The 18,692-nt window shown below is 40.5% G+C and overlaps 1 protein-coding gene across 1 annotated transcript in view; it reads left to right on the forward strand.

Moving 5' to 3' along the window:
- The window catches only part of LOC139245818 (probable ATP-dependent RNA helicase DDX60), a 124,521-nt gene that overhangs the window by 8,916 nt on the left and 96,913 nt on the right, over window positions 1-18,692 (forward strand). Inside the window, exons 4-9 of the mRNA XM_070871323.1 lie at window positions 1,174-1,527; window positions 1,884-1,997; window positions 2,173-2,331; window positions 14,097-14,252; window positions 15,829-15,970; window positions 16,863-17,021. Of these exons, the coding sequence (XP_070727424.1) occupies window positions 1,174-1,527; window positions 1,884-1,997; window positions 2,173-2,331; window positions 14,097-14,252; window positions 15,829-15,970; window positions 16,863-17,021 (1,084 nt within the window). The remainder of the gene's footprint in view (window positions 1-1,173; window positions 1,528-1,883; window positions 1,998-2,172; window positions 2,332-14,096; window positions 14,253-15,828; window positions 15,971-16,862; window positions 17,022-18,692) is intronic.

The following is an 18,692-nucleotide window of genomic DNA, read 5'->3' on the forward strand; positions in this document are numbered from 1 at the left end:
TAAGCTTGAGGAACAGCATCTTATCTTTCGTATAGGCACTTTACAGCCTTCTGAATGCAACATAGAGTTCAACAATTTCACCGTAACCCCTATCCCTATTTATTGTCCTGTTTTTTTTTTCTTCTCGTTTCCCCATGGCAGCTACTGATGATTCTGCCATTTCCATCCACACCCTATCTAGACTCCTGTTTTGTTTCTTAACTTGTCCCATTACCGTCTCTTTTTGCCATGCACCGTCATCCCTTTTGTCTCCTAATCTCTTTTGTCTCCTAATCTCTTCTGTCTTCCACCCTATCACAGATGTTCCCTTTTGTTCTCTCCTTCCCTACCCCTCTTTCCTGCCCCTACACTTGCTTAAAAACCTGTTGCATCTCTAACTTTTTCCAATTCTGACGAAGTATCATCAACCTGCGATATTATATCTCTTTTTCTCTCTCCACAGATGCTGCCTGACCTGCTGAGTATTTCCAGCATTTTCTGTTTTTATTTTAGTTTTCCAGCATTTGCTGTTTTTTGTTTTTGTTTTCTATATTTGCAGAGTAATATCAGTGAAGCGTGTAATATTATACAAATCTTGTGCCAAAACAACCAACATACCCTCCAGTTTTATTTATCAGCTGTGCTGATTAAAGGTTATTTGTCAAGTGCTTTTCCAGGTGATCCAAACCAAACGTTACAACATGTAGGAGTAACGAAGGATTGGTGGTCACTTGCATTTCCACTACAGATGACGACATTGGCAGAAAGACCAGTACACTACTAAAAACAGAATATCTGGTCATTTATCTCATTGGTGTGCGTGGGACCTTGCCGTGTCAAATTAACTGCCGTGTTTGCCTGCATGACAACTGGTTACATTTTTTTATTATTTCATTAGCAGCAAAGTGCTTGAGGTGTAAGGGTGTGAAAGGCACTAAATAAATGCAAGTTCTTTGTTTCTTATACTACATGTTTGCTCTGCCTATAAGCTTGTGATCTGAGAGAAACTGGTGTCAACAAAAGATAAGCAATCTAAATCCATGCTTATGTATAAAACGGAAAATTTCATAGACCAGGGACAATGGTTTCTAAACTTGGAAATGTACAGGCAATGTTAATTTTTGCAAAGTCCAAGATTTAGATCCAAATTTTTGCAAAGGTTTTATAATTCTAGCCATTTTTTTCTTTTTGTAGGATGCTGAGAGTATGTGGGCTAGGAGCGCCTACCATCTTTCATTGCGAACTTCATTAATTCTTCATCTTAAGAACAACACAGAGATTCGAGTGTACACTGAATTCACCAATTGCTTTTCTTCAAAATGGCAAGACTTTGTGCAGGAAAGCTATCCATATTTCATAATGACCAGTGACAAAGCATTCAAGTTAGCTGGCGATAAGGGCATGTCCAGCTACCTGTTGAAGATCTTCATTTTTCACACACTAGGAAGTGAAATAAATGTTGCGATGACCTCTGGCATGCATTCCGATGTTCGCAGGGTTTATGGGTACTACGTTAACAGTAAAATTGCTGCCACAAGATGCAAAAAGGTGATGCATTCTCTTCTTAACTCTCACCGTATTTCATCGGCAGTGCAAACTGTCACGTTATCCATGTCACGTTAGCAGTGACTGGCGAATTACTTTGGATTTCTGAGGCTTCAGTTTAGATGCTGACTTCAGTAATTTCTGTGGGGTTTTCCCAGTTGTCTGCCATAACTTTGGAAGATTGGCAGGTACCCCCGCCATTTTCGCTGATTCTGCAGACGCCATGGGGGACAGTTGGGGACCCCGGCAGAAACACTACACTTTTTAAAAAAGTTATTACTGTTTATGATGTCACATTTCATCAATTTAAAATTATTTTAACAAAGTAAAATGGCTTAATCCTTTTTTCTTTTTTTTAGACCCAGAAAGATATGGAATCTGCTCAGCGGGCTATTGTGTCATTTTTGACTCAAAATCACAACAATGAGCTGTGTCTTGGAGATGACCAAAACAGCAAGAGTATCTCAAAAGAGGTAGTGATTGATGGAAGCTATTGTAAAGTAAATTAACAATTACAGGATCCTAAAGTGAAATTTTGATAATGAAATCCATGCATGGATCCAAAATGTAAAATAATAGGTGGTTTCCCAATGACATGTTTAATTTGTAAGCATCTAAATATCTGACTAAAATATTCTACATTGTCAGGTGCAGCAGGACCTCGTTCAACTACAGAGTTTGTGGCCGGATGGGTCAGATATAAGAAGGTCTGTCTGTGTTGTTTCTTGTTCTGTGGCTCTCAAATGTTACATGCGAATGTTGAAAAATGAAGAAAACCATAAAGGAACTGCAACTACTGGCAATGAGGTAAGTTATCCCTTTACACTATTGAAGTATACAGTATAAGCTTCTGTTTTCTTCAGTCATTGCAACAGATTACAATTTGCATGTCTATACATTATCTAGTCTCCAGTAGTGACTGGATTTCTTTTGTAGCATGTGTTCTTGGATCTCAATTGAACTTGAATTGAACAGATAAAGGATTTAACCAAATAGTTTGTTAACTGAATCAAAGAATTGTGTGATACTCAACACTGAAAGAAATTAATCAGTAAAGCTTATTGCGGAACATCGATGTTGTCCTCCCACTTCTGTATCAATAATCCCAACTCTCTTCTCTACAAGCGTTCAGGACCTTGCCTTAGCTATCACATTTGATCTTTGCTGAGGCAAGTAAGTGGTGAATATGGCTTGAGAGGTTGGTAGAAGAATAGGAATCCTCAAGAAATCTCACCTGCCAGCAATTTCAGTTCTTTCAAAAGTTTATACTTGTCCATTGTGAGATAATAAACTCTTCAGTGGGCTGAATCAAAAACTGAATACAGTACTGCGCAAAGCCCTGTAGATCATTGACGATTTGATGAGGATTGCCCACTCCATCACGAAGTCCACTCTCTCCAGCAACAAAGTAATGTCGCCAAGCAATTAGTCACCTATACCGTTATGACAGAACATAAGAATTAGGAACAGGATGGCCCTTTGAGCCTGCTTCACCATTCACGAAGATCATGGCTGATCGTTGACCTCCTCCACTTTCCCGTCTGATCCCCTTATCCCTTAATTCCCCTAGAGACCAAAAATCTCTCTTATCTCAGCCTTGAATATACACAATTCAGCACCCACAACCCTATGGGGTAGAGAATTCTGAAGATTCACAACCCTCCTGAGGGAAGAAATTTCTCCTCATCTCAGTCTTAAATGGCTGGCCCCTTATCCTGAGACTATGCCCCCTGGTTCTAGACTCTCCAGCCAGGGGAAACAACCTCTCAGCATTTACCCTGTCAATCCCCCTCATAATCTTGTCTGTTTCAATGATATCACCTCTTATTCTTCTAAACTCTATAGAGAGTATAGGCCCAATCTGCTTACTTCTCTTAGAACAACCTTCTCATCCCAGGAAACAATCTAGTGAACCTTTGTTGCATCGCCTCTAACACATGCATGTCCTTTCTCAGATAAGGAGGCCAAAACTGTGCACAGTACTCCAGGTGTGGTCTTACCAAAGCCCTGGACAATTGTAGCAAGACTTTCTTACTCTCTCACTCCAATCCCCTTACAATAAAGGACGACATGCCATTTTCCGTCCTAATTGCTTGCTGAACCTGCATGCTAACTTTCTGTCTTTCTTGTACAAGGACATCTAAATCTCTCTGAACACCAACATTTAATAGTTTCTCACTATTTAAAAAATATTCTGTTTTTCTTTTCTTCCTACCAAAGTGAATAACCTCACATTTCTTCACATCTGCCATCTGCCACCTTGGTGTCAGCTGTGGTTTAGTGGGTAGCACACTCGCCTCTGAACCAGAAGGTTGTGGGTTCAAATCCCACTCCAGGGATTTGAGCGCACAAAAATCTAGGCTGACACTCCAGTGCAGGGCTGAGGGAGCCTGCACTGTCAGAGGTGCCGTCTTTCGGATGAGCCGTTAAACCGAGGCCCCATCTTACTCTCTCAAGTGGATGCAAAAGATCCCATGGCACTATTTTGAAGAAGAGCAGGGGAGTTATCCTGTGCCCTGGTCAATCAACATAACAAAAAAATATTATCTGGTCATTATCACATTGGGAGCTTGCTTGTGTGCAAATTGGCTGCCACGTTTCCTACATTACAACAGTGGTAACACTTCAAAAGTACTTCATTGGCTGTAAAGTGCTTTGAGGTGGTCGTGAAGGGTGCTATATAAATCCAAGTTTTTCTTATTGCCACTCACTTAACCTGTCCATATCCATTTTCAGGCTCTTTGTGTTCTCCTCAGCTTACTGTTCCACCTAGCTTTGTATCGTCAGCAAGCGTGGATGCATTGCACTTGATCCCCTTCATCGAAGTCATGAATATAAATTGTAAATAGCTGAGGCCGAAGCACTGATCCTTGCAGCACCTCACTAGTTACAGTTTGGCAACCTGAAAGTGTCCAGCTTATCTCTACTCTCTGTTTTCTGTCTGTTAACCAATCCTCGATCTATGCTAATATATTACCCCCACCCCCATGAGCCCTTGCGCAGCAACCTTTTATGTGGCATCTTATCGAATGCCTTTTGGAAATCCAAATATAATACGTGCACTGGTTTCCCTTTATCTACCCTGCTAGTTACATCCTTAAAAAAAAACGCTAATAAATTTGTTGAACACTATGGCCTAGACTTGCCCAAGAGCCCCTCAACACCCGATTGCCCACCCAGAAAAACTGCTAACGTTTGGTAAGTAACGCTGGCGAAAATTTCCAGTTTTGTTAAAACTAATTGCCCGGCGAGAAAATGGGTCTTGCACCATTATTCACGGCGGTTAAGGGGAAACTTAAGTAAAACGGGTGGTTTTAAAAAAAATTTAGTCCGAGGCTGTGGTTGGGCCTAGGGAAGCGGGAAAACTTAAAAAAAACATTTTCTCTTTTTTAAAAAAAAAGTTAATCATTCCCAAGACACTTTTACACAATCGCCATTTAAAAATTAAAAAAAAAGTAAAGTACCTTTTAACTTACCATTCTTTGCAGAGCACTCGCCTACCGCCCTGTTTAAGCAACTTTTACAGGGCGTTTCCCTCGGCAAACTGGACGGGCTTCCGTTGAGGCCAAACTTATGCCCTGGCGATTTCCTCGGCGATGCATATTGGCAGTTTGGTCCCAGCGGGTATTTTCAGATTTGGGCGATACCATTTAAAAAAAAAACTAAAGGGGAAACTTTCGCTGGGTGGAAAAAGAGCTATATCACCAAGAACCCGCCGAAAATGAAAGGAAAGTTTAGCCCTATTTCCCTTTCGTAAAACCATGTTGACTTTCCCAGATGATTTTCTAAGTGCCCTGTTGCCACTTCCTTAATAATGGATTCCAGCATTTTCCCAACAATTGATGTCTGTCTAACTGACCTGTGGTTCCCTGTTTTCTTTCTCCCTCTTTTGAATAGCGGGGTTACATTTGCTACCCTCCAATCTGCTGGGACTGTTTTCTAGAATCTATGGCATCCACCTCTGGATCTCTGCAGCCACCTCTTTTAGACCCTAGGCAGTAGGCCATCAGGTCCATGGGATTTGTCAGCTTTTAGTCCCATAAGTTTCTCAAGTACGAGAGCAGTATCGCAGTAGTTCGGAGCGATTAAGCAAGACCTCTGTGTTTATGCCAGGAACATGAGTTGTTGCAGCTGCAACTCACCATGTGCAATTATTCAAGAAGTTTACACGGGGCATCAGCACAGAAACTTTGTTTTTATTGTGTTACACTTGCCAACAACAATGTGTATTTATATCATCTCCCAACTCTCAAAACTGCTCCAGAGGTGTGAGGAAAATGGATGCCATATTCAAAAAAGAGAGATTGGGAGGGATAGCTTAAACCTTGGTCGAAGAGATGAATATTGTGGAAGGTCTTCAAGGAGGAGAGAGAGATGGAAGAATTTAGAGAGGGTTTGCAGAGTGGGTGCCAGGTTGCTGAAGAAACCGCTTCTAATGATTGGCGAGGTGGCAGTTGAGAGCCCATCAGTGGAATGGAGGGAGAGGGTGAGCGGTTATAGAGTTAGAGAAGTTTATGGGAGTCCAAGAGATGATGGCCTTGGAAGGATTTAAAGACCGGATAAGAATTTTAAATCTAAGGAATTGGGGGTCCAGGAGCCAGAGTTGGTTAGCGATAGTAGGGGTAGTGGGATTTGGTATAGGATAGAATATGAGCAGTAGAGTTTTGCATGAAGTGGAATTTATGAAGGATGGAGGCCTGCTCGGAGATCCTTGGAGTATATGGAGTCTGGAGGGGACAGAGTCTGAGGGTTTCAGCAGCAGATGGCCTGAGGTAGCAGTGGGAGGTGGGTGATACAGGTGGAAGAGAGTTAGAGCTTGGAAACAAATTTGTAAAAAGGCCTTTATTATGTCTAGCGTCTAAAGGCTGCAGGATGGAGCCATCTTTAATGTGATCAGCTAAGCTGCTTGGTTTATTGCTGAACTGGAATTTGTTGAATTTTAATTTGGAGGTCCGGCCAGCTTTGTGCTGTAGACGCTGTTATTTAGCGGTTAATGAGCTGATAAGACTAGAAGATTGAGGTTGAGCTGTTGCCACAGTGGACTTAGACTTTGGCAGAAGTATACTGTAGTTAGGAACAAATGTCAACAAAGTGCAGTTGATAGTTTGGACAACAGCTAGAGTGGTTTCAGTGACTCCTCTAAGTCCCCATCTTGCCTATTTCTATACCATCACATTAAAAAAAAACGCTCTGCTCTTTCAGAGTATAAAAATGATGCTGGTGACTATCCCAACCTCTTCTGATGTGTCAACATTAGCTGGTGTCCTTTCCTCAGCCATCATGGAGTTTTCTCAGCGTTACACTCCAGGCTTGAGGAACTTCGATTCCGAGTTGTTAAACTGGGAGTATGAGCTGCAGACATTGCGATGCATCAAGGAGGGGGAGAGTTACCAGGACACTTTCATCCAGGAGGCAATCACACCCCTTAGGTTAGGTAGTGGTATAGGCCTGGTTAGTGGTCAGGAACAGTTGGGTGTGACTGCAACAGGGCATGTAAGGGGACCCCAGTGTAGTGCTGTAGGAGCTTTGCCCTTACCCAACAAGTATGAGGTTTTTACTGCCTGTGTGGATGAGCAGGCTGACCATGGTACCATGGTGCAGGAGACCATTCAAGTGGGGAGATTGAAAGGGAATGTAGTTGTGGTAGGGGACAGTATAGTCCGGGATAGATACAGTTCTCTGCAGCCACGGCCAGGAGTTCCGAAGGTTGTGTTGCCTTCATGGTGCCAGGGTTTAAAAACATCTCGCAGCTGGAGAAGAACTTGGAGTGGGAAGGGGAGGATCCATTTGTCGTGGTCCACATAGGAACCAACGACATAGGTAGAACTAGGAATTAGGTTCTGCTAAAAGAGTTTGAGGAGCTGGATTCCAAATTAAAAAGCAGAACCTCAAAAGTAATAATCTCTGGATTGTTACCTGAGCCACGTGCCAATTGGTATAGGGATAAGCAGATTAGAAAGTTAAATGTGTGGCTCAAAGATTGGTGTGGGAGGCAGGGGTTTTGCTTCATGGGCCACTGGTACCAGTACTGGTGAAAGGGGAGATGTTCCGTTGGAACGGGCTCCACTTGAACCGGCTGGAACCAGTGTCCTAGTGAATCGAATAACTAGGGCAGTAGACAGGACTGTAAACTAATGAAGGGGGGATGGGAGGATTCAGCAAAGAGTAAATTTAAAAGCAACAAGAGAAATGTCAAGGCTCTAGAGCAGAGCAGAGTTTTGGGTAAAAATAAGCAGAATGGGTCAGGAAGGGATAGAGAGTAACAAAGATAATAGGGCATTACTGACTAAGGTGACATCCGGGAAAAATAGAAAAAAATCCAAAGCTAAAGGCACTATATCTGGAGCATTCGCAACAAAATAGATGAATTAATTGCGCAGATAGAAATGAATAGGTTATAACTAATAGCCATTACGGAGACATGGTTGCAAAGTGACCAAAGTTGGGAACTAAATATTCCAGGATTCTTAACTTTTCGAAGAGATAGGCAGAATGGAAAAGGAGGGGTAGCCTGATAAAAGAATGGAATAAAGACAGTAGAGAGAAAGGATCTTGACTCGGAAAATCAAGAAGGAGAATCAGTTTGGGAGGAGCCAAGTAAAGCAAGAGGCAGAAAACATTGGTCCTCAAACAGTAGTGGTAATATAGGGCACAGTATAAATCAGGAAATTAAAGGGGGTAATACAGTAATCATGGGGGATTTTAATCTACATATAGACTAGATAAACCTAATACACGTTGAACCTTTCTTCTCTGGGACTCCCTTATCCGGCACCACCCCTCGTCCGGGACCATTCCTGGCCGCCGGGTGGTGCATGCACAGAACGCAACTGTCAAAATCTTACTCGGCAATATAATCTTTCTGCTTCATCCTCGTCGCCCTGCTAGAACTCCTGCAACTACAGTCCTTGGGCCGGCCGCTCCTCCACACAGCGCTCCCTCGGGGGTCGGGCCGTCGTTTCTGGGCCCGCCGTCGTTTCTGGGCCCGCCGACTGTCCCAAGGCCCGCCAGCTCTTCGGGGCCTGCCTGGCCACTTACCCCAGCAACAGCACTTAAAGGCGCAGTCCACCTAAACACGTGACCTCCCTTCATCCGGCAAAATCCCTCTTTCGGAACAGGCCAGGTCCCGAGGCTGCCGGATAAGGGAGGTTCAACCTGTATGCGGTAATAGTGTGGAGGACAAATTCATGGAATGTATTCAAAATGGTTTTCTAGATCAGTGTGTTGATGAACCCACGAGGGAACAGGCTATTTTAGATCTAGTATTATGCAATGAGAAAGGGTTAATTAATAACCTTGTAGTAAAGGGGCTTTTTGGGAAGAGTGACCATATTATGATAGAATTTTATATTGAGTTTGAAAATGATTTAGTTAAATCTGAAATTAGGGTCTTAAATCTAAACAAAGCAAACTGTAAGTATGAGGGGCGAGTTGGTTTGGGTAGATTGGGAAACTACATTAAAAGGTATGACAGTAGACAAGCAATGGCTAGCATTTAAAGAATTGATACATAATTTACAACAAACATGCATTCCTTTACGGCACAGAAACCCCACAGGCAAAGTGGTCCAATCGTGGCTAACAAGAGAAGTTAAAGATTGTATTAGATCAAAGGAAGATGCTTATTATGTTGCCAAAAAGAGCAGTAAGCCTGAGGATTTTAGATTTCAGCAAAGAAGAACCAAGAAATTGATAAAGAAAGGAAATAGAATGTGCGTAAACTAGTAAGAAAAATAAAAACAGATTAAAAGCTTCTTTCGGTATGTAAAAAGGAAAATATTAGCAAAAGTGGGTCCCTCACAAGCTGAGACAGGAGAAATTATAATGGGGAATAATGAAATGGCAGAGAAATTAAACACATACTTTGCGTCTGTCTTCACCGAAGAAGACACAAAAAACTTCTCGGAAATAGCGGAGAACCAAGGGTCCAGCGAGAATGAGGAATTGAAAGAAATAAGTATTAGTAACCAAAATAGTACTGGAGAAATTAATGGGACTGAAAGCCGATAAATCCCTTGGACCTGATGGCCTACATCCTAGGATTTTGAAAGAGATGGCTATAGAGATAGTGGATGCATTGGTTGTCACCTCCCAAAATTCCCTGGATTGTAGAACGGTTTCTGCAGATTGGAAGGCAGCTAATGTAACCCCATTATTTAAGAAAGGAGGGAGCGAGAAAACGGGGAACTACAGTCCAGTTAGCCTGACATCAGTCGCAGGGAAACTGCAAGAATCTATTATTAAGGACATGGTAATAGGGCGCTTAGAAAATAAGAAGATTGGGCAGAATCAACACAGATTTATGAAAGGGAAATCCTGTTTGACAAATGTATTAGTTTTTTGAGGTTGTAACTGGTAGAATAGATCAGGGGAAACTAGTTAATATGCATTTGGATTTTCTTAAGGTATTCGATAAGGTGCCACAGAAGAGGTTATTAAACAAAATTATGGCTCATGGGATTGGGGGTAATATACTAACATGGATTGAGGATTGGTTAACAGACAGAAAACAGAGTATAAATAAACAGGTCATTTTTGGCTTGGCAGGCTGTAACTAGTGGGGTGCCGCAAGGATCGGTGTTTGGGCCCCAGCTATTCACAATCTATAATCAATGATTTGGATGAGGGGACCAAATGTAATATATCCAAGTTTGCTGATGATACAAAGCTCGGTGGGAATGTAAGTTGTGAGGAGGATGCAAAGAGGCTTCAAGGGGATATAGACAGGCTAAGTGAATGGGCAAGAACATGGCAAATGGAATATAATGTGGAGAAATCCACTTTGGTAGGAAAAATAGAAAAGCAGAGTATTTTTTAAACGGGTGAGAGATTGGGAAATGTTGATGTTCAGAGGGACCTGGATGTCCTTGTACACAAATCACTGAAAGTTAATATGCAGGTACAGCAAGCAACTAAGAAAGCAAATAGTATGTTGGCCTTTATTACAAGAGGATTTGAGAATAAAAATAAAGACATCTTATTGAAATTATATAGGGCCCTGGTGAGACCACACCTGGAGTATTGTGTACGGTTTTGGTCATCTCAGCTAAGAAAGGATATACTTGCCATAGAGGAAGTGCAACGTAGGTTCACCAGACTGATTCCTGGGATGGGGGGTTTCTCCTATGAGGAGAGATTGAGTAGACTAGGCCTATATTCTCTAGAGTTTAGAAGAATGAGGTGATCTCATTGATGCAGACAAAATTATTACAGGACTTGACAGGATAGATGCAGGGGAGGATGTTTCCTCTGGCTGGGGAGTCTAGAACCAGGGGGTCACAGTTTCAGAATAAGGGGCTGGCCAGTTAGGACTGAGATGAGGAGAAACTTCTTCACTGAGTGGTGAATCTTTGGCATTCTCTACCCCAGAGGGCTATGGAGGCTCAGTCTTTGTGTACATTCAAGATAGAGATCGATAGATTTTTGGATATTAAGGGAATCAAGGGCTATAGGGACAGTGTAGGAAAGTGGAGTTGAGGTACATAATCAGCCATGATATTGAATGGCGGAGCAGGTTCGAGGGGCCGAATGGGCTACTCCTGCTCCCAATTCTTATGTTCTAAGGCTGTTAGCAATTTTGGTCATTGTTGCAGCTCTGCTCATCCTATCTGCTCAAGTGTCAATATTCCTGCTCGAGCAAGGAATCTCGTGGAGAAATCGTGCATAAGGTGTTATGTCACTTGAGTAAATTACAACTTTTTATTCCTTTCCAGGTAATGGATTAATCTACAATTCTTTCGCTACTTATAATTTTTACAAGAACTGGGCCTAATTTTACTTTCTACTCTTTCTCATTCTGCATCAGTTATTCAAATTCAGTTATATATTTAGTAAGTCAGCATTCATCTAAATTTGTGTTACTGTGGCTTTCTGCCATTGTAACTACAGATTTTAAAAAGCAGCAGTTTGAGAAGGGATGAAACAGGGTGTTCTCATCACTAGTGATGAGCGATATTCCTAGGCCTGTGTCGAGGTTGACTGGACCGCCCTAGCACAGTGAATATTAGAAAATCGGACAGAAGCCTGTAAAAGAATCAATCTAATTTTTCCTTCTCTACTCTGTCCAAATGTTTCTAGACTTTGCTCCAACTATCACGATTCTCTATTTTTGAAAATATCAATGCATCAAATCTTTTTTCTTGTCTTATTCTTCCTACCAATTTTCTCCCCTTCACTGGAAGAATTTGACTCAGTGGAGACACCAGTCACCCTATATGTAAGCTTTGACCAGTAAGTGTTGGGAGGCTATTCAACCACAGGGAGATGACAGCTGATCCCAATGCTGCCCTTACCTGATGTGCAACAAAGTTGCTGGATAGACATCAGGAGCAGGAACACTGGTTGATTTCTGTCCCATTTGTAACCCAGAAATGCTGAGTCTAATTGTAGCGGTTTTGATTGTCGCCTCAGCGGAGTACAGTTCTATTTTGACACACAAATAAAGTCAAATTTACACAAACCGAAGTTGCTGTTGCTTTTATGGAAATTTTTTGAAATTATTGCTTGTCTTACATTTGTACAGGTCTTTGAAAGCTGTAATACTTACATTCCCTTTGTAAACTAACTTGATTCCCATCATTGTCCATGCCATGTCATCTGATTAAATGAGGAAGAGAAAGCAATAGGCACATTGCAGCAGATACACTTACACGTTTGCAGTTTGAATTTATTGGCCATTTGTCCATGGATATGCTTGTTTGGTTCTTTGGAGACAGGAGACTGAAAGATATTGCATGTTTACTGTGTTGCAATCAATGGCAGTACAAGGAAAGTAAATTGGGTCAGGGGATCTGTGAACCAACAAAAGGTAGTTTATGTATTGGCCAATGGGGGTGGAGGACTCTATATTCTGGCTGTCTATGGGTTGAGTGGCTCAAACTATCTGTGTAGACCAGCCAAGAAGTTTTACTCAGCCACTGGGGAAGGTATAGCAACTAAAAGTAAAATCTCACGACAACTGGAAAAAAAGCTCCATTTGCAAGCTTGTTTTTCTCTTATTTTGGTTTGGCTGGTGTGGAAAGTGTCCTGTAATATAATGTAGATATTCCCACTGAATGATGACTAGTGCTTATCCAGTTTTGTTCATTTTTCCATGGCAATGCCATATATTCCACAGCATCAGGACTCTTGAGGCACTATGCATGACTTCCTGAAATGTTTCTGGATATAAGCCACAGTGCCATCAAGTATTAATCCTAGTTCTTCAACATGTCTAAAAGAAAAGCTGCTACCTGTAACTCATTGAACCCTCATTTTGCTTTATAACTTCTATTGCTATCTAATTTCATGAATTAGAGCCATCTTGTAAATGTCCATGCCTGTTAAAGCTCATCACGAAACTATTAAATTTCCTAACTTTTTTCCAAATATTATGTTAGTGTAATACATCAGTAGGACATTTCTATCATAACTCAGAGTTTACCCTTTTACCCTTTAATTCTAACACAGCAATCTGATTTCTAATAATACATATCTGTTTTCCCCCCATATTGGCTGAGTTCAGTTGAGAGATTGATTATTGAACAAGTGGTAGCCTAACATATCAGGCCAGTGTTGGAATCTGAATATTGGCTGATAACGGACTCTCTGGTTCACGATTCGCAAAGCCTCTATAATCAACAGTTTTAATTGAGGATAAATGTTCCAGGACTTTGTCATTATCTAGACCAGTATTCTCCAATAGAAATTGCTGACTAACCACAGGTATGGCAATGATAACACTATTTTAGCCACGTACACTAATTTTAGTAAAAAACACTACATATACTCTCACACGTGTATATTTACTTAACCAACATTTGCCAGCATTCAGTAACCAAAGAAGTAAAGCACAACGATCGAAAAATACTCGCACACTATACTTGTCATATTGCCGTTTTAGCAATAGACGCACCCAAAAGGATTAAAGTACATATGCATACACTGAATAAGGATTGCAATTGCATGCCCAACGAAGGTATCTCTTTTAATTTTTAATTTAATAGTCAGAAATGCAATTGGCCACATCTGAATTCTCAATTAGCCACATGCAGTAATGTATTGGACAACACTGATCTAGACTAAAGTAATTTCTCATTTCCACAGATTAGTTTTGCTGGCATTCTTGTGTTGTGATGAATGTTTGTTTCTAATCTGAAATTAGATTCATTTCCTTCTACAAGGAGTGACAAATATTGTACAACTACTTGGATCAAGTCACATCTACTGCATAAAAACACTGCTGAAAGATTCAGTGCCTTGGTTTTGATGTAAATTTCTTTAACTAGCCTGTGATCCTTTTGATACTTCCACCTACTTCTCCATTCAGGATGTTCTTTTCTATGGATGTGTCTCTCGTTGACTGATATCCTTGTTCAAAACTATGTACAAATGATCTTGTTGCTTTATCAGAATGATAATTGCTCAGCACTAACATTTTTATAGCGGTCAGATGCTGGCTCTGTTTTTATTTCTCGAATACTTTAATTATTTATATGTAACTTAGTATGCAATAGTAGTAAATTATTAAACTCATACTATGCATATAGCTGTGCTTAATGTATGCTGATTATTTTACATTTGTGCTTTTACAGACAAAGGATGAAATTTTAACATTTCAAGAGGCAGCAGACATATGCCGAATATATTGTGCACATGTGGCCTTATTACTTCACTTACCATTGATTAAACGAGCCCAGAAGAAAAACAATTTAAAATGGGTGAAACCAGCTTCAGATTTTCTACAGTTGGTAAGCTCAAAGATCTATTTAATAGATTTCAAAATTAGAAAATTACTGTAATAGTGGCATAGTTCTTTGGCTATGATGTCCTGAGGTTGTGAAAGGCGACATACAAATGTAAGTTTTCTTTCTTGCGTTTGTCGGTATGAATTAGCCAAACATTATTTAACACTGATCTACTTGTACTAGATTTTGTTTAAAAGGTAACCATTAGCCCTATTGCAAATCGATGCCAAACGCTGCTTAACAATTATCTATTGGCATCAGATTCAGAAAGTGCACATTGTGAATCAAAGCCGTAGCTAAATGCTATTTTGTGTACGAGCACCAGACTTCGTTCCAAATGTTCGCATCGACCTTGTGTGATTAAACTAAACCCCAAATTGTCAATGCAAAATGTAAATGCTGGTACAAATGTACATATTGGTCCTAATCGTGAGTCTTAAGCCAAGCCCAGTTTATTAACAATTGTGTACTTGCACCAGATTCAGTTTAAAATGTTCACATTGGTCATATAAAGGGGACTTCTGCCCGAAACTGGCATGAAGTCAGCAGAGCGGATGTGCATTCTGCCTATTCTTGCTGGTGTAAGGTCTGAGATATTTTGAGACCTGGGCCACTGGCAAGCTGCAGCCTGTCTGTTATGGGAGTGTGTGAAATTAGCCGGCTACCATTCTGAGCTATATGGCTTATCTTGACCCCACCAAAAGTAAATTCAATTTTCAGTGCTATTTTGAGAGCAGCTTTCAAGGTCCTTTTAACTAATTTTGAAAAGGAATCCTTCAACAGACCATATTGGACATATTCACGGGACCTAATGCCTGTTTTTAGACATCTGCCGGGGCTACCTAAAAAAAAAAATCAGTGTCGTGAATGTAACAGTGGTACCAATGCCTGTGCAGAATGGGTATAGATAGTCCCACTGCTAAATTGGTATGCTTTGCTCCCATTGTAAACAGTACCACAGAATCTTACTTGATTACTATTGAGGTCTATAGTACCATGCTCTAATTTTAAATGAGAAGGTAACCATGATAAGAGGACAGGATAGTGTAATGGATTAGACATTGATATTTAATCTGTAGGATCCAGGTTTAAATCCAGCCTAGACTAATGGGTAAAAGTTGTCTCTGCTAACTGCAGGGGTCCTTTGTTTGGGAGAGTCGATCCAGTTTCTCCTGAAAGCTGCTAATTTAGCAATCTCCCTCCGAGACCATAAGATATCTGGTGAGCAATGAAAAAGTGTTACACGAGAGGTTGCTCTTCCGATATTGGGGGGGTGAGTGGAGTAGAGTAAAATAAGCTTTAGTGTATCTAACCTGTCCTGGCAGTGCTTGCAATGGAAAATTCCATTTCCCAGCAGAACATCTTGAAGAGAAATATTCACTGAAAAGCTAGCTTTGTTAAAATTGGGAACAATTGAGATATCACTGTTCCCACATTATAACAGTGACTACATTCCAAAAGTAATTAATTGACTGTAAAGCGCTTTGACGTCCGGTGGTCGTGAAAGATGCTATATAAATTCAAGTCTTTTTCCTTTTTATATAAAATATAAACCACAATTTTAAAATTTAATTTGCAGCAAAATATGAATGAACATTTTATTCTAAAGAACCTTGATGCCGCAAAGAGCTGGAGAAGTGATATGGTGCATTTGTGTGACTTGAGTGATAAACTACTTTTAACAAGAGTGGCTCTTTGCAGTCGAATGAAGGATCACACAGGTAACATTTTTAAAAGGAAATTATTTATTTTCCTCCTGATTATTTTGGAAGTTTGGGCTGTGTTTTTTAAAAGTTTTCAGCAGTGATAAGTGGTGCTACATAAGAAATGGGAGCAGGAGTAGGCCATTTGGCCCCTCAAGCCTGCTCGCAGGCTCCATAATTTATTTTCTGCATCCTTTATGCAAGTAATTAGTTTCCTCCTTTTTCCCCCTGAAGTCCCAGTTCCTTGTGCACTTTTTCCACCCAACAGAACGGGCTGAAAAACCATTCGGAGCTGTTTAAGAGCAAGGAAATGGACTTGCTCATCTCATCTATGTATCCTTATGCTGGCATGACTCTTGTCTCAGGGCCTCAATTGTTACAGTATGCCTTATAGTGCAACATAGCGTTTGCCTTTTTTAAGGTCGTAAAACATGGACTGGAAAAAGCTCATCGAACCCATCAAGCTGGAGTCACCCACAAATCACTTGCAATCTACGCTGTCTAATATTCTGGGGTATAAATGCTCCCTGATTTTTGAAGGTAATCAGGCAGAACTACAAAATATTGATCTGCCCTCTGCAGAAAATATAATCCCTACCCCTAATATCCAAATAACACACGAGTATTGTATTGTATTTGAAAATTATTATAGAGCACAAGTAAATTTGTCAGTTCACAGATCCAGATCCTTGCTAATATGGGTGCAACACTGACTAGTATATTAAAAAAAAATACTGTAAATGCTCACTTAATGGCAGCAATCATTTTGCCATGCTCCTGGCCAAGCACCTGTTGGCACTGTCATCAATAATAGGATTTCTCTTCACATTGAGGTAAAACACATGAATGCATTTTTGTACTACCAAAATAGAGCTATTTTACCTTGCTGAGTATTTATTTTATTAAACAGAATCCAGTTTTCAGCTGGGACAGGTAATTGAAGAAGAATACAAGCAAATGTGGGACACTGTGTCCAGTTTAACCTCTGGCTATGACATCGGGAAAGCATTTCCTTTGCAAACCACTGCAAAAATGATGGTGCAAGAGAATAACAATCCTCTGGAAGAAGGTAATTGAAGCCTGAGGTTGAAATCCACTTTCCTTTCGTAATATATTTTGTATAGCATGTTTGATCCCAGTAAAAATGGCTTGTGTGAAAAATATTTCAACCATAAAAATGTGCATTTTTATAGAACCTTTAATGTAAAACAAAAATTGAAGAGTATACAAAATGGACACTGAACCAGGAAAGAAGTGATCAGGAGGGGCTAACAAAGGCTAGATTTAAAAGCTGGGCTTTAAAAGTGATCTTTAAAAAGTGAAGAGGTTTAGCAGGGAGCTCTTAATGTATGACTGAGGTAGCTAAATGCTCAGCCAACAATGGTGGGTTTGGGATTGGTGGAATTGCGTAGAAGACTGGAGTCAGAGGAATCAAGGAGGTAAAGGGCTGGAGGAGATGGCAGAGTTGGGGTGTGACAAGACTATGGACTGATTCATTCAATTCAAAACTTTTATTCTCATGAATGTGTTAAGTGGATGTGGAACCATGTAGGTCAGTTAAGGATGTGGGTGAGTGAGACTTGGTGCCGGACAGGAATCGTGCCAGGATTTAGGATAAGTTTGAGTTGATAGTCTTGTGTCCCCCACTCTCTATCAAGGACACAATTAGAGTAGTTCTTTTCAAATACTTAATCAATTTCCTTTTTAAATGATGCTATATTCTGTGTTTCGATAGCTACTCTGGGAAAGCAATCCATGTTCTAATGGGAAAAATATTGTCTTCCTTTCCCCTTCATTCTTCTAGTGATAATCCTTGGACAGCACTTTCATTACCAATTTTCCACCTGTGCAAACAATCTTTTACTAGTCATCACTCAAACTTTCATAATTTCAAACACCTTTTTTTTAGATCTCGTTAATTTTCCCCTGTGAAAATGGCACCAATTCTTCCAAGCCATTCTTAATAATTTTTTATTCCTGGTATCATTCTAGTTAATTTTCACTATTCTTTCCTTGATATAATTCCTTTTGTATTACAAGGTGTTTTGAACTGCATGCAATGCTCTCAAACAGCTCTTGCTTGCTTTTATATTCAATGCTCCTATGTATAAAACCCAATAACATTTACCATTTTTATGGACTGACTGCACTCTATGGGGGTGAGTTTCCATGGAGGGATCACCATTTGTCTGCTTGTAATTTTGGCTGAATAGCAAATATAAAATCTTGCCCTTTAAGGAATGCATTATATTACTACTTGTTGGCTGCCATGTTTCTTTACTTTACAATAGTGACTACATCAAAAGTACTTCATTTGCTGTGAAGTGCCTTTAGGTGTCTATATAATGCAAGTCTTTTCTTTTGTTGTTTTTCGCACTGGGAAGAGGGTACTGGATGCAGCAATAGTGAGGGCGGACTTTGGTTGTGGCTGGACTGAGATGGTGGTAGCGAGGTCGTGGGGCATTTGAGGTGGAAGGATGTAATAGTACTGGGAGGGGGGTTGCAAGGAGGCATTGGTTAAAAGCTGGATAGGGATTTGGCAGGGGAGGAATAACATGGGTGCTTGGTGTGGAGGAGAAGGGAGCAACGAGAGGTGGCAGAGGGAGTGCAGCGGGAGGTTTACATGCTTGTGTGGAGGAGGAGCCATCACTGTAATTGAAGGGGAATCTGAAAGGTTTCCCAAGCATTTACTTTAGAACCTGTATTTAAAATATAGCTGAGTATACACATATTTCTCTTG

The sequence above is a fragment of the Pristiophorus japonicus genome, chromosome 2 (genome assembly GCF_044704955.1).
Source record: "Pristiophorus japonicus isolate sPriJap1 chromosome 2, sPriJap1.hap1, whole genome shotgun sequence".
NCBI classification, from domain to species: Eukaryota; Metazoa; Chordata; class Chondrichthyes; family Pristiophoridae; genus Pristiophorus; species Pristiophorus japonicus.